A 15828-nucleotide genomic window follows, 5' to 3' on the forward strand; every position below is an offset into this window, starting at 1 on the left:
ACCTAATATAAGCAAATGGAAGAACACTTACCTTGTTTCTATTTCTCGAATTTTCTCTTTCAAGGGTGCCACAGCCTGGAAAATGGAAACACGTCAAAAATCAGCTTTAATATGATGCATACTGTCCCAGCTTGTGAAAACATGGTAATTTCAGAACAAAAACTATTTTATTCAATTCTCTCTACCGTTGGCTAAAATTAATCACCAGAACAAAAATAGAAGTCTGCTCATATTTCAAAGATACAGGTTTGCAAAGCTTCACAACAGTGGAGGAGGGTTTCCTTCATGCATTCGGTGTGAACCTGTAAACTCATTTATAGAGAACAGCTTTATGATTTTGGTACATGCAGCATGCAGAGAGAACCTTTCCTCATTGTTTAGTAATAGAATTGGAAGAAAATTAAGGGAAGTACATTCAGTATAAAGCACTTTCCATCTGTATAAATTTTAAAAATCATGTAGATATATCTGCAAGGAGTTGTACTTATTTTCATCCTCAAGGAACCTGGCATTTTGTGTTTCCTCTTGCACCTAGAGTCAATCCCATGACAATCCTGGGCTATGCCAGCATTTATTCTAAAGCTGCTCCTTTAACTTACCCAGTGTTTCTGAAGGCATCAGGCCAGGAAATGTTAGTATGACGTCGAATGAAAGCTGTATTATTTTGAGCTTTAAACAATAACTTCCCAAAGTTGTGGGGAAGCCATTTAGGGAATCCTCCCAGGTACTTCATAAGCCAGTGGGGTTAGGGCCACAACTGCAGCTTTTGAAGTGTAACATCCAGGCCAGGACAAAGTGAAGAATGAGGAAAGAGACAGCACTGAGGATGGAAAGAGGAAAAGGCCACCTCAGGTTTCTATGGAACCAGGCTGTGCTAGGTCAGGCATAGCAGGCAAAAGGTCACCTTGAAGTCTCTGTGGGGCTGCGAGCAGGGCGAAAGTGAAAAATAAGTCAGCAAATGGCCACCTCCAGGCTCTCTGTGGTGTGAAAAATCAACCTCATGTCAGGACTGCATGAATAGCTATTCAAGCCTGTCCAGAACACTAATTCCAACTACATTCAATGAAGCATCTGTGGAGAGAGAAACAGAGTTAATGTTTCAGGTCAACTTAAAACGTTAACTGTTTCTCACTCCACAGATGCTGCCTGATCTGCTGAGTATTTCCAGCATTTTGTTTTCATTTCAGATTTCCAGCATCCGCTGTGTTTTGCTCTTACATTCAATGAATCTGCTTCCAAATGATTAGTGCAGTGCTAGCTGAGAGTATCCACCAATACATTAAGGGGGAGGAGAATAAATTAATCACACTGATGCCAATGTTTTATGTTGTTTACCAGCAGTAAAGGATACTGGTAGAGTATGATTATGATACTGGACTAGCAACGTAAAAGTTCCCAAGTTCAAATCTTGCCATGGCAAGTCAATAAATCTGGTCATTTCTGGGCCAACACTAGAAAAGCTGCCAGATTGTCATAAAAACACAACTGGTTTGCTAATGCTGTTCAGGGAAGGGAACCTGTCAGCCCTATCTAATCTGGCCTACATGTGACTCCAGCTTCACATTAGGTGGTTGCTCTTAAAACCCTCAAGGCAACTGGGCAATAACTGACGCCTTGTAGCATCACCCACATTCCAAGAACAAATTTTAAAAATGGGGTTTTCAGAAGACTCAAACCAATGCAGAAAACTAATTACCAGTCTCTCTTTGATCATTATGGTATTTTCTGAACAATATTTTCTTCTCATTATCACTTCCAAGATAAAGCAAGATGGTCAAAAACCAGCTGACTAACCTCTTCTATTTTCTTCTCAATTTTTTGTTCTCCTCCTTCTTGCAATGACCTGTGCAAAAGGGAATAGAAAAAGTGTAAATACTTTTTAAAAAATTAACTGCAATCTTTATGCATTTCAACACAGGCCTTAGCAGTGATATTTTTATTAAATGCAATTACTTTTTTTCCCCCAGAATTGGAAGATGCTGGTAAAATAACAACCCTCTCTTGACAAGTTTAGCATTTTGTAACAAGTTCTAATTTAAAGTCACACTTATACTCTCATTTTCATGTAAATTAAAAGTGGTTTTGAGGCTAAAACATGTCGCAGTATAAACCAGGAATCAGGTCAGCAATTGACTCTCGAGTGCATTGAATTCAGTAGATGCAAGACCTACTTCCAGAATGTAGTCTCATATCAATTTGACTTTGCACCAAGTACAATATAATTTCACCCTCTTATTGGTCTGAGACCATATCTGTGTTACAACTATAATTAGCCCATCTGTTAAGAGCCTATGCTGTTCTGTTCACTAAGTGGTACTCTGAAAAACTATGCCCCATCCACTCAACAGAAGGCATCAACAATTTGATCTGCAATCCTTTCACAGTACTCAAGACATTATTTCTCTAATCAAAGCATATTGTGTTCACTTAGTGCATCGGAGACCGCATTACAGTGCCGTTGCCAATGGCAGCCTCAACTACAAAGTAAATGAGGTTTTTCAGATGCTACCACAGACACTGAGAATTGAGTTTGCATATGCAGAGTTGTTTTTTAATGTAACTCTGTGATACAAAGGGTAGGGAATTCGGTAACTCGCATTACACACTGCTGTTCAAACACTGGAAATGCATCATTCTTAATTGATTAATAAGGAGTAATAAGTATTAGGAGCTTCTAAGTAGATCGGTATCGCGATCCATGTACCTATCCTGGAATGCCATAATTTGGCCAATCAGTGATGCAAACCACTTCTTCTCATACTCAGAACAAACAACTTATTAGGAAATATTTAACTATTCATGTTTTTATTTCTGGAAGATAGAGAATACAAAATCAGGCTGACAAGTTTATGTATGACACAAACACTGGGGATTTTATTTATTTGAAATCAAAACTGAAGTTCACTTTTGTTAGCTATTTTCATCATTTCGTATTGCACAGGAAACTCTTTGGTATCCGGCACCAATGGGACTGGTTGATTAAAAATTCCGGATGACGGAGAGGGTTATCAACCGTTGGCATATCTCGATTTTCTGTTTTAAAGTTAACACCACTCTCTTCCTTTTGCTTGGACCAACTTTTGGGAATTCCATAATGCAAGATGGGGGAGATAATTCACGATAAAGATGGAGAGACACACAGAAAAATGGCGGATCGGAAGAGACTACCAGCAGTGCGGGAGACACAGAAAAATGGCGGATCGGAAGAGACTACTGGCAGCGCGGGAGTGTCAGACTCCTGTTGTTGAGGTGTTCGGACTTCCGACAGCGCCAAGAAGCCGAGTAGTGGCAGTTTGGAGAACTACCCCCACTGACTAACTCGGCCACCGTGGGAGACTCGGACTCGGCAACATATCCGGTTATTGAGGTGCTGTTTTCGGAGTATGAATTTTGTCGGTTAATAGAGAATTCTGGATATTTAGGTGCCGTTTAAACGAGAGTTTCCTGAAATCAAAAGAATGTGTAAACGGGATTAATTGGTTTTGGCTTGCTTGCCACCCTTCATCTTTATGCATAATTCTGTTTGCGAAACCGGACACATCATCGCAGGCCAAAATTAAAACCACTGCAGTGCCAATCACAATAACCAAAGTCTATAATTTCACTTGACAGAGAAATGTCCTGCAAATGTTTCAAGTTAAATTTTTAGAGCACCTGGCATCTGCTAGATTTAACACTACCACGACAAACAATAGTGTTAGATAGAAGTTTGTAGGAAAAAAAGTTGTAATTTGTACATTACCTCATGCTGACAAAGTTTCCCCAAACAGCTGCAAAAAAGAAAAAAAAAATATTTATACTCCATAAATAAAGAGTATTAATGTTGACAAATCACATTTGTATTTCACAGTCTACATACACAAATCTCCCCAAGCACACTGATTCAGCAACTTTCCAATTTCAAAACCTTCTTAAAATTATGCAACTAGCCTTTTTAATTTATTATTACACCAGGTCTTCTCAATGGAACTGATAATTGAAGGCACATGACAAGTGAAAAGATTTCCATCAGGTATCTCATACAGTTCAATGAAAAATCCAACTGAAATCTAGAGCAAGTGGCACTTTTAAACCAAATCAAGCTGGTGTAAGGAAGCAGAGACTTTTGACTATTGCATGAAATGGTACATTTAGGTAGTTATTTTCTTAGTTACTTCTGTTAACAACTGTATGAGGATATCATGAGCAGCAAAGGGACTAAACAAAATTTAGATTTTAGATGGAATGTGTGATTAACTGCAATCTGTCGGGGCATTTTTATGCTAATACTTGGTGGATCATTTTACACATAGGTGTAGTGATGTATAATCGGAAGGTACAATTCACTACATGGGGATGCTGTAGTTATTAAAAGTTGTGTTGGCAAACTAAGAATACTCTGTCATGAGGAGTTTAGGTAAAACCCTATAGAAGCCGCTTTGTTGAGGTAATTTAGATGGAGAAAAGCAGCACATCGGCACACATTGAACAGATAAAAGTTACTTTTTTTAAATGCCATAATTACAAAGATTGAACACAAGATGTGAACAAATTAAAAGGCTTTAAAGGTTGCAGTACACCAAAAGATATGTAGTTTTAACCATCCACTATTGCAACCACTTTGAAATTTAGAATTACATACGTACAGAATTTCTGACTAGTACCACTATATATTGTTGATAATCCATTGAATTGTGCATGGGTAGTTGGGACCTGCAGCACGATTTCTGATGCAAACCACAGTTCTGCAGCAGTCTAAACATGACAGCAATTTGCCTATTGTTATAATATAGCAAAAATATCACAATTGAATGTAAAAATATTAAACATGGTCGTACAAATATATCTAATAAACTCTTAGCCAACCATTTAGTAAATTTGCACAAGATGCAAGTAACCTTGTTGTTCTTTTCACAAAATCTCTTCAGTTCTTTGCACAATTATTGGTGGGTTTGTCCAGTTAATTGATTTAATGCAAGTACTTTTATCAGTTTATTCTTCTCTCCTCCCATCTAGAACATGCTTTTCCACTCCCCGATTAATATATAGTACTTGAGGAAACTCCATCAGTTAGACTATTCCCACTGGAGTTTTGATGTTACATAAATGTATCCAGCCACAAAATGGCTTTAATATAAAATCGCCCCTTTGCAGATTTTACTTTATAGCATATTGTAGGAATGTCTAGTTCCTATCAAGAGACTGAGGTCGACTCAGGCGATCAAACAAACGATGTTTAATGTAAAACAAACTGAGTTTAACAAACAAATGCACGAGAACTACGAATACAGGTCTAGTCAGTTCGGAAGCTCCACGAGGACTGCTTGGGTGGTCCCGTGGCTGCCGTCATGACGTCATCACGTTTTTCCCGCTGGTGGGGGATCACGTGATGAACGGCGTGACGTCATCGCATTTGCCCGCGCTCTTAAAGGGACCGCGCTCTGTACATGCAAACAGTATATACAAAGATACAGACTCAGGCTGTAGCTAACATATTGTTAAAGGGAATTATATACATTTGATCAGAGTCCCTTAGTGGCTCCGCCACAATATAATTAATACACATGGTTTAAAAAAAAACAACCACTAAAGGAATACACCAGGTGACATGCTCAAATTTTAATAATAAAAAGGAAAATACTGGAAATATGCAGGCTAGTCAACATCTGTGGAGAGAAAAGGCAGGTTATTGATATTATGGGTGTATCAACCTTCAGAACTGAAGACTAGATAACTTGCCTGTAATGGAAAAAGTCTGCCAATTCCCCCAGGTGTTCAGCTTCCTCATTCACTACTAAAAATTCCTTTCTAAAGAGGCACTACATGTAGGTCACATCTACCGCATTTAATGCTGTTCTATTAAGTTTACTTCAACTCAGTCATAAATCTCTGGCATGTTCACCAGTTTAATTCAGGAAAGGCAGGCTTAATAGAATAGTAGAAACCACTGTACTGTGTATATATGGTGTACTTTAGAAAATGATTGAGCAGCAAAAGAGGAAGGAAATACTGGAAGATTTAGTAGATTGATTTATACTGAGAATTAATGCTCATTTAAGTTAAATATGTAACTTGGAGTCCTGCTGGATCTCATGATCTAAAGAATACAAGAACAAGCTAAACACTATCATGGATGAATAAAGACATTAGGGAAAAATTGAGGGTAAGGAAAGAGGCATACACTAAGTACATGGACAGCAGGGGAGAGCATGAAAAGGGATAATACGAAGAGGTTAGGAGAGAAGTAAAAAAAAATTAGGAAGGCAAATAGAAACTATGAAATTAAATTATCAAGGAACATAAAGCAAAATAGTAAAATATTCTACAGGCGCATAAATAAAAAAGTAAAGTCGGGTTGGCTTCAACCGGCCCAACCATGGCTAACAACAGAAATTAAGGATAGCATTAGATCCAAAGAGGAGTCATATAAAGTGGCCAGAAAAAGTAGCAAGCCTGAGGATTGGGAGCAGTTTAGAATTCAGCAAAAAAGGACCAAGAGATTGATTAAGAGGGGGAAAATAGAGTATGAGAGTAAACTTGCAAGGAATATAAAAGCAGACTGTAAAAGCTTCTACAAATATGTAAAAAGAAAAGATTAGTGAAGACAAATGTAGGTCACTTAGAGTCAGAAATGGGAGAATTTATAATGGGGAACAAGGAAATGGCAGGGCAATTAAACAAATACTTTGGTTCTGTCTTCACGGAAGAGGACACAAATAACTTCCCAGAAATGCTAGGGAACCAAGGATCTAGTGAGAAGGAGGAATTAAAGGAAATTAGTATTAGTAAAAAAATAGTGTTGGAGAAATTAATGGGACTGAAAGCCGATAAATCCCCAGGGCCTGATAATCTGCATTCCAGAGTACTAAGAGGTAGCCATGGAAATAGTGGATGCATTGGTTGTCATCTTCCAAAATTCTATAGATTATGGAACAGTTCCTGCAGATTGGAGGGTGACAAATGTAACCCCACTATTTAAAAAAGGAGGGAGAGAGAAAACCAGGAACTACAGACCGGTTAGCCTAACATCGGTAGTAGGGAAAATGCTAGAGTCTATTATAAAGGATGTGATAACAGGACACTTAGAAAATATCAACAGGATTAGACAAAGTCAACATGGATTTATGAAAGGGAAATCGTGTTCGACAAACCTACTGGAGTTTTTTGAGGATGTAACTGGTAGAATAGATAAGGGAGAACCAGTGGATGTGGTGTATTTGGAGTTTCAGAAAGCCTTTCATAAAAGTCCCACATAAGAGGTCAGTGTGCAAAATTAAAGCACATGGGATTGTGGGCAATATACTGGCATGGATTGAAAATTGGTTCACAGACAGGAAACAGAGTAGGAATAAATGGGTCTTTTCAGGGTGGCAGGCAGTGACTAGTGGGGTACCGCAGGGATCAGTGCTTGGGCCCCAGCTATTCACAATATATATCAATGATTTGGATGAGGGAACCAAATGTAATATTCCCAAGTTTGCTGACGACACAAAACTAGGTGGGATTGTGAGTTGTGAGGAGGATGCAAAGAGGCTTCAAGACGATTTAGACAAGTTGAGTGAGTGGGGAAATACATGGCAGATGCAGTGTATTAGGGATGGGTTTCTTGAGCAGTACGTAACTGAACCAACCAGGGGGCAAGCAACCTTAGATCTGGTCCTGTGTAACGAGACAGGATTAATTAAAAATGTCCTAGTAAAGGATCCCCTTGGAATGAGTGACCATAACATGGTTGAATTCCATATTCAGTTAGAGGGTGAGGAGGCTGTATCTCAAACAAGCGTGCTAAGCTTGAATAAAGGAGACTATGAAGGTATGAGAGCGGAATTGAGTAAAGTGGATTGGGAAAATAGGTTAAAGGATAAGACGATACATGATCAGTGGTGTACATTTAAGGAGTTATTTTACAAATTCCAAAAAAAGTATATTCCACTGAGAAAAAAAGGGTGTAAAAGAAAAGACAGCCATCCGTGGCTAAGTAAAGAAATTAAGGATAGTATTCGACTAAAAACAAGGGCATATAAGGTAGCCAAATCTAGTGGGAGGATAGAGGATTGGGAAAACTTTAAAAGACAGCAAAAAATAACAAAAAGATTGATTAAGAAAGGGAAGATACATTATGAAAGTAAATTAGCAAAAAATATAAAGACAGATAGTAAGAGTTTTTATAGTTATATAAAAAGAAAAAGGGTGGCTAAAGTAAATGTTGGTCCCTTAGAGGATGAGACCGGGAAATTAATGGTGGGAAATATGGAGATGGCAAAAACACTGAATGAATATTTTGTATCAGTCTTTACAGTAGAGGACACCAAGAATATCCCAACACTTGACAAGCAGGGGGCTATAGGGGGGGAGGAGCTAAATACGATTAAAATCACTAAGGAAGTAGTACTTGGTAAAATAATGGGACTCAAGGCGGATAAATCACCTGGACCTGATGGCTTACATCCCAGGGTTTTGAGGGAAGTGGCGGTAGGGATTGTGGATGCATTGGTAATAATCTTCCAAAACTCCCTGGACTCAGCAAAGGTCCCGGCAGACTGGAAAACTGCTAATGTAACACCCTTATTTAAAAAGGGCAGTAGACAGAAGGCTGGAAACTATAGACCGGTTAGCCTAACATCTGTGGTAGGTAAAATTTTGGAGTCCATTATTAAGGAGACAGTAACAGGACATTTGGATAATCATAATTTAATAAGACAAAGTCAGCATGGTTTTATGAAGGGGAAGTCATGTTTGACAAATTTGCTGGAGTTCTTTGAGGAAGTAACATATAGGGTGGATAAAGGGGAACCACTGGACGTAGTGTATTTAGACTTCCAAAAGGCATTTGACAAGGTGCCACACAAAAGATTATTGCTTAAGATAAAAAATCACGGGATTGGGGGTAATATTCTGGCATGGATAGAGGATTGGCTATCTAACAGAAGGCAGAGAGTTGGGATAAATGGTTCATATTCAGACTGGCAATCAGTAACCAGTGGTGTTCCGCAGGGGTCAGTGCTGGGTCCCCAACTCTTTACAATCTATATTAACGATTTGGAGGAGGGGACCGAGTGTAACACGTCAAAGTTTGCAGATGATACTAAGATGGGAGGGAAAGTAGTGAGTGAGGAGGACATAAAAAACCTGCAAGGGGACATAGACAGGCTAAGTAAGTGGGCAGAGATTTGGCAGATGGAATACAGTACTGGAAAGTGTGAGGTTATGCACTTTGGCAGGAAAAATCGTAGAGCAAGTTATTATCTTAATGGCAAGAAACTTGAAAGTACTGAAGTACAAAGGGATCTGGGGGTCCTGGTGCACGAAACTCAAAAGGTTAGTATGCAGGTGCAGCAAGTGATTAAGAAGGCCAATGGAATGTTGGCTTTCATTGCTAGGGGGATAGAATATAAAAATAGGGAGGTATTGCTTCAGTTGTACAAGGTATTGGTGAGACCGCACCTGGAATACTGCATACAGTTTTGGTGTCCATACTTAAGAAAGGACATACTTGCTCTCGAGTCAGTACAAAGAAGGTTCACTCGATTAATCCCGGGGATGAGGGGATGGACATATGAGGAGAGGTTGAGTAGATTGGGACTCTACTCATTGGAGTTCAGAAGAATGAGAGGCGATCTTATTGAAACATATAAGATTATGAAGGGGTTGGATCGGGTGGATGCAGGGAGGATGTTCCAGATGATGGGTGAAACTAGAACTAGGGGGCATAGTCTTAGAATAAGGGGCTGCTCTTTCAAAACTGAGATGAGGAGGAACTACTTCACTCAGAGGGTGGTAGGTCCATGGAATATGCTGCCCCAAAAAGCTGTCGAAGCTACATCATTACATAAATTTAAAACAGAAATAGACAGTTTCCTAGTAGAAAAGGGAATTAAGGGTTACGGGGAGCGGGCAGGAATTTGGACATGAGTCTAGGTTCGGATAGGTCATGGCCCTGTGGGTAGCGGAGCGGGCCCAGGGGCCGTGTAGCCTGATCCTGCTCCTGTTTTCGTGTGTCTAATGCTGTTAGATTCAGGAGATAGTCCTGTCATAGTGGATTGGTGGTTAGGATCAAATCAGCCATGATCTTATTGAATGGCGGAGCAGGCTCGAGGGGCCAATTGGCCTACTCCTGCTCCTATTTCTTATGTTCTTATGTTCTAGTATAGCGTGGATAATTGTGAAGCTTTCCACTTCGGTAAGAAAAACAGAAAGGCAGAGTATTATTTAAATTGTGATAGATTGGGAAATGTTGATGTACAAAGGGACCTGGGTGTCCTTGTACACCAGTCACTGAAAGCAAGCATGCAGGTGCAGCAAGCAGTTAAGAAGGCAATTGGTATGTTGGCCTTCATTGCAAGAGGATGAGAGTACAGGAGCAAGGATGTCTTAGTACAGTTATACAGGGCCTTGGTGAGACCACACCTGGAGTACTGTGTGCAGTTTTGGTCTTCTTACCTAAGAAAGGATATACTTGCCTTAGAGGGAGTGCAGCGAAGGTTCACCAGACTGATTCCTGGGATGGCAGGACTGTCGTATTGAGGAGAGATTGGGTCAACTAGACCTGTATTCACTAGAGTTTAGAAGAATGAGGGGGGATCTCATTGAAATGTATAAAATTCTGACAGGGCTAGACAGACTGGATGCAGGGAGGATGTTTCTCCTGGCTGAGGAGTCTAGAACAAGGGGTCACAGCCTCGGGATATGGGGTAGGACATTTAGGACTGAGATGAGGAGAAATTTCTTCACTCAGAGGGTGGTGAACCTGTGGAATTCTCTACCAGAGACAGCTGTGGAGGCCAAGTCACTGAATATATTTAAGAAGGAGGAGATAGATTTCTAGACACAAAAGGCATCAAGGGATTTTGGGAGAGCGGGAATATGGTATTGAGATAGAGGATCAGCCATGATCATATTGAATGGCGGAGCAGGCTCGAAGGGCCGAATAGAACATAAGAAATAGTTTCTATGGGAATAGGGCCACTAAGGGATGGTCAGAATAACATCACAGACAGCTATAGCAAAATGGCAGAAATATTAAATAATTACTTTGCTTCAAAATTTACCAGGGTGACAGATCAGGTGGACATGACATTGGAAGTTGAGATTAGAAATGATATAAACACATTTAAAATAAAGAGAGAAATATTAAATAAACTAAGCAAACTCAAAAGAGGATAAAATCCCTGGATTACATCCATGCACTTTAAAGGAGTCCAGGGAAGAGATAGCAGAGGCACTATTATATGTATTTATAATAATTTGTTAGAAAAAGATGTAGTGCCAGAGGACTGGCAGATAGCTAACGTAATATCCATATTTAAGAAGGAGATAGTTCCTTAGACATCTATATATATATAAAGCGGCTCTTCTGTCTGTCTGTCTGTCCGTTCTCTATACGTTTGAAAGTTAGAGAGCGTACCGACGCGCCCGTCGCCTCAAAAGAAAGCTTGCGATTCCAGACCGGTCATAGGCCTATTTACGTTTCGGCCGGACAAAAATCGTGCCCACGGTATCCGAAAAACGTTCAACGTTCCGCTCATTAGCATCTCATCAGCCACGGGTCGACCAATCGTACGGCGGGTTCCTGGAGCGTGCCATCCTACAGTTGAGTGTCGAGTGACTTGACGATTGACCAATCCTACGCTTTGGTGACCTGACGGTCGACCAATCGGTGCGTGTGTGGGCGGGCCTTATCCTTCTGAACCGAGGTGAGTGGCCGCCATCTTTATTATTCACTATTTTTTCCCCACACTTTCTGTGTGTTAGGGAACTAAGGTAAATATTTGATTTGTGTGTTAGGGAATTAATTAACAATTTATTTCAGTTTTATATTGTGTTTAGCAACCTCCCCCCCCCTCCTCCTCACCCTCGCGCAGGGGGGACTCGGTGCTGCTCTCCAGGCCCACTGCAGGCAGGCCTGAAGCTCAAAAAATTTATCTCTCTCTCTCTCTCTCCTCTTCCCTCTCTCTCCTCTTCCCTCTCTCTCTCCCTCTACTTCCTCCTCTCAGGTTTGACGGTGTCGGGGCCGGGGCGGGCGGGCCGCCCGAAGTGAGCCGCTCGCTAACGGCTGCCAGCCCGCGGGGTTTCCCTGCCTACTCCCCGCGGGCCGCCTCGCGCCGCTGGCACTGACCGCGCATGCGCCGCCCGCCCGCGAGAGCCCGCTCTGGCTTTTTTTTTTTTATTTTAAACGGCTGTCCCCGATCTCAATCGGCGTCAGCAACGAGGGTCAGGGTGCGCGCGCAGCAGGAGCAGTTGAGACGCGGCCGTCTCTCTGTTCCACGCTCGGCTCGGGCGGGGGGCGGGTCTCTCAGCCGCAATCGGCGATCTGGAGGGCGGGGCTCCGGAGAGTGGGACGCCGCTGCTCGGGAGGGCGGGGGGCGGGGCATCGCGTGGGGGGGGGGGGGGGGCGGGAGGCGGGACATCGGGAGGCGGGAGATCGGGGGCGGGACATCGGGAGATCGCGGGCCCGGACTACAGATCGGGGGGGGGGGCGGGGCTCGGGCGATTGGGGGGGCGACCCTCAGGGGGGGCGGGGCTCCGGAGATCGGGGGGGCGGGGCTCGGGGGGCGGGGCTCGGGAGGGGGGGCCGTGCTCCTGAGATGGGGGGGGCGGGGCTCGGGATATCGGGGCTTGGGATATCGGGGGGGCGGGGCTCGGGAGATCGGGGCTCGGGAGATCGGGGGGGGCGGGGGCTCGGGAGATCGGGGGGGGCGGGGCTCGGGAGATCGGGGGGGGCGGGGCTCGGGAGATCGGGGGGGCGGGGCTCGGGGGGACTCCCCCTTCCCTCCCTCCCCTCCCCGCTTCCCCCCTCCCCCGAAAAAAATTCTCTCTTCCCTCTCTCTCTCTATCTCTCTCCCCCAGTCTCTCTCTCTCTCTCCCCATTCTCTCTCCCCGTCTCTCTCCTCTCTCTCCCCCCAGTCTCTCTCTCTCTCTCTCTCGTCTCTCTCTCTCTCCCCCGCCCGTCTTTCTCTCTCCCCCAGTCTCTCTCTCTCTCCCGTCTCTCTCTCCCAGTCCCCCTCTCTCCCCCAGTCTCTCCTCTCTCTCCCCCCAGTCTCTCTCTCTCTCTCTCCCTCTCCCTCTCCCGTCTCTCTCTCCCTCAGTCTCTCTCCCCGTCTCTCTCCTCTCTCTCTTCTCAGTCTCTCTCTCTCTCTCCCCCAGTCTCTCTCTCCCCCAGTCTCTCTCTCCCCCAGTCTCTCTCTCTCTATCCCCCAGTCAGTTCAGTTCAGTTCAGTTCAAATGCTTTATTGGCATGAAAGTTTACAGAGAACCATATTGCCAAAGCTTACATAGCAAAAAGGTACAGTTTTCCAACATTCTGTAGGTGTCAATCGATTTGACATTTGTTGGGTACATACAATATTACTTTTAAACAATATTAATTTTAAACAGTCTTTCTACTTCATTTGGTACGTTCAATATTAATTTTAAACAGTCTTACTTTTAAACAGTCCTCAGGTTGTGACATGTTGTTACATATTTGGCCCCAAGGTATGGTCTGTCTCCTTCTCCTAGGACTAATCTCAATTTTGACAGATCATCCAATTCCTTGAAATCTGGGGTTGTTTGGCTTAGCTTGTTGAATAATATGTTTCTTGATGTGTTGAATTTTTCGCATTTTAGGAGGAAATGCATTTCTGTTTCAACCTCGCCAGCCAGACATTGATCGCATATTCTATTCTCTCTCGGCTGCCAGGATTTCTTGTATCTGCCTTTTTCAATTTCCAGTTGGTGGTCGCTTAGTCTGTACCTGGTGAGGGTCTGTCTCTGTTTTGTGTCTCTGATGGTCGTGAGGTAGTCTGCCAGTTTATATTCTCTTTTTAGGGCCCGGTAACATTCTAATCTGCTTTGGCTTTCGGTTATTTTGTTCCAATGTTCCAGGTAGGTTTCTTTGCATTTTTTAATGATTTGGTTCACTCGGATTGGTGTTTGGACGGCTGTGTTGGTCTGGGGCTGGTCAGGGTCCGGCTGAGTACTTAGTTTCAGTAGCAGCTGACTCAGGGGACTCTTTTCTGGGTTTAGCTCTTGGGTCTGAAAGGCTTTGAAATGAAGGGTGTCTGGGGAGCTAGATTTGAGGTGATTTAGGAAGTTTAGTGCTCGTTTTTGGATGTTTATTATCAGTGGGTATCTGCCTAGTTCGGCTCTGCATGCATTTGTTGGCGTTTTTCTTTGGGTGCGAAGGATGCTTCGGCAGAATTCTGTTTTTCCCATTTAGTGTAGCTTTGGTGATTTAGCGGGCCCCATACTTCACTACCGTAGTGCAATGGGCAGGATTATGCTGTCAAATATTTTGAGCCAGATTTTGATTGGGATTTGGATGTTGTAGAATTTTCTTTTTATCCCCCAGTCTCTCTCTCTCTATCCCCCAGTCTCTCTCTCTCTATCCCCCAGTCTCTCTCTCTCTATCCCCCCAGTCTCTCTCTCTCTATCCCCCCAGTCTCTCTCTCTCTATCCCCCCAGTCTCTCTCTCTCTATCCCCCCAGTCTCTCTCTCTCTATCCCCCCAGTCTCTCTCTCTCTATCCCCCCCGTCTCTCTCTCTCTATCCCCCCAGTCTCTCTCTCTCTATCCCCCCAGTCTCTCTCTCTCTATCCCCCAGTCTCTCTCTATCCTCCAGTCTCTCTCTCTCTATCCCCCAGTCTCTCTCTCTCTATCCCCCAGTCTCTCTCTCTCTATCCCCCAGTCTCTCTCTCTCTCTATCCCCCAGTCTCTCTCTCTCTCTATCCCCCAGTCTCTCTCTCTCTATCCCCCAGTCTCTCTCTCTCTATCCCCCAGTCTCTCTCTCTCTATCCCCCAGTCTCTCTCTCTCTATCCCCCAGTCTCTCTCTCTCTATCCCCCAGTCTCTCTCTCTCTATCCCCCAGTCTCTCTCTCTCCCCCCCAGTCTCTCTCTCCCCCCCCAGTCTCTCTCTCTCCCCCCCAGTCTCTCTCTCTCCCCCCCAGTCTCTCTCTCTCCCCCCAGTCTCTCTCTCTCTCTCTCTCTCCCCCAGTCTCTCTCTCTCCTCCAGTCTCTCTCTCCCCCCAGTCTCTCTCTCTCTCCCCCACTCTCTCCCTCTCCCTCCACTCTCTCCCTCTCCCCCCAAGTCTCTCTCCCTCTCCCCCCAAGTCTCTCTCCCCATCTCTCGCTCTCTCCCCTCAGTCTCTCTCTCCCCCCCACTCCCCGGTCTCTCTCTCTCCCCGTCACTCTCTCGCTCTCTCTCTCTCTCTCCCCAGTCTCTCTCTCCCTTCGCCCATCTCTCTCTCTCTTTCCCCAGTCTCTCTCCTCTCTCTCCCCCCGTCTCTCTACTATCTCTCTCACCCCTCAGTCTCTCTCTCACACTCCCAATCTCTCTCTCTCTCTCTGAAATTCAAATTCAAATCGCTTTATTGGCATGATAAGGTGCATCTTATGTTGCCAAAGCATCATAATACATTTATGGTTGAACACATAAACGCAGTTCTATTCATACAGTGTATAAACAGGTATATCCCTGAGTGTATAAATATACAATCGCATTATTTATATATACTCTTTTCTTAGTTTACTGGTTGTCCCTCTGTTCATGGCAAGCTATAACATAGTGTGCCGCCAGTGTTACACAGCTTCTCTCCTCCCCCAGTAGGTATGGGAGTTTTTGGTTGTCATACAGATTTCTGAATTCATGGCATATTTGAGAGAATTTTTGGTAGAAATTCTCCCTGATGCCCTGATATTTTCCACAGGCTGTGAGGAAGTGCATCTCTGTCTCCACTACTCCCTGACTGCAGCGAGAGCATATCCTGTCTTCTCTCGGCAGCCTGGTCTGCCTTTTTCGATCGCTAGGCTATGTTCGCTAAGTCTGTACCTTGTCAAGGTTCTTCTCAGTTTGTTATCCTTTACCATGGTCAGGT

At 43.6% G+C, this 15828-nt stretch overlaps 1 protein-coding gene across 3 annotated transcripts in view; it reads right to left on the reverse strand.

The window, feature by feature from the left end:
• uxs1 (UDP-glucuronate decarboxylase 1) overlaps nt 1-15828 on the reverse strand; it is a 144006-nt gene that overhangs the window by 80465 nt on the left and 47713 nt on the right. For all 3 annotated transcript variants that reach the window (XM_085999002.1, XM_085999004.1, XM_085999003.1), the window contains exons 2-4: nt 3743-3770; nt 1795-1843; nt 32-75 (exon numbers count right to left, since the gene is read on the reverse strand). In XM_085999002.1, the coding sequence (XP_085855128.1) occupies nt 32-75; nt 1795-1843; nt 3743-3770 (121 nt within the window). The remainder of the gene's footprint in view (nt 1-31; nt 76-1794; nt 1844-3742; nt 3771-15828) is intronic.

The sequence above is a fragment of the Somniosus microcephalus genome, chromosome 10 (assembly GCF_052327205.1).
Source record: "Somniosus microcephalus isolate GS21.2 chromosome 10, FLI_Smic_1.0, whole genome shotgun sequence".
NCBI classification, from domain to species: domain Eukaryota; kingdom Metazoa; phylum Chordata; class Chondrichthyes; order Squaliformes; family Somniosidae; genus Somniosus; species Somniosus microcephalus.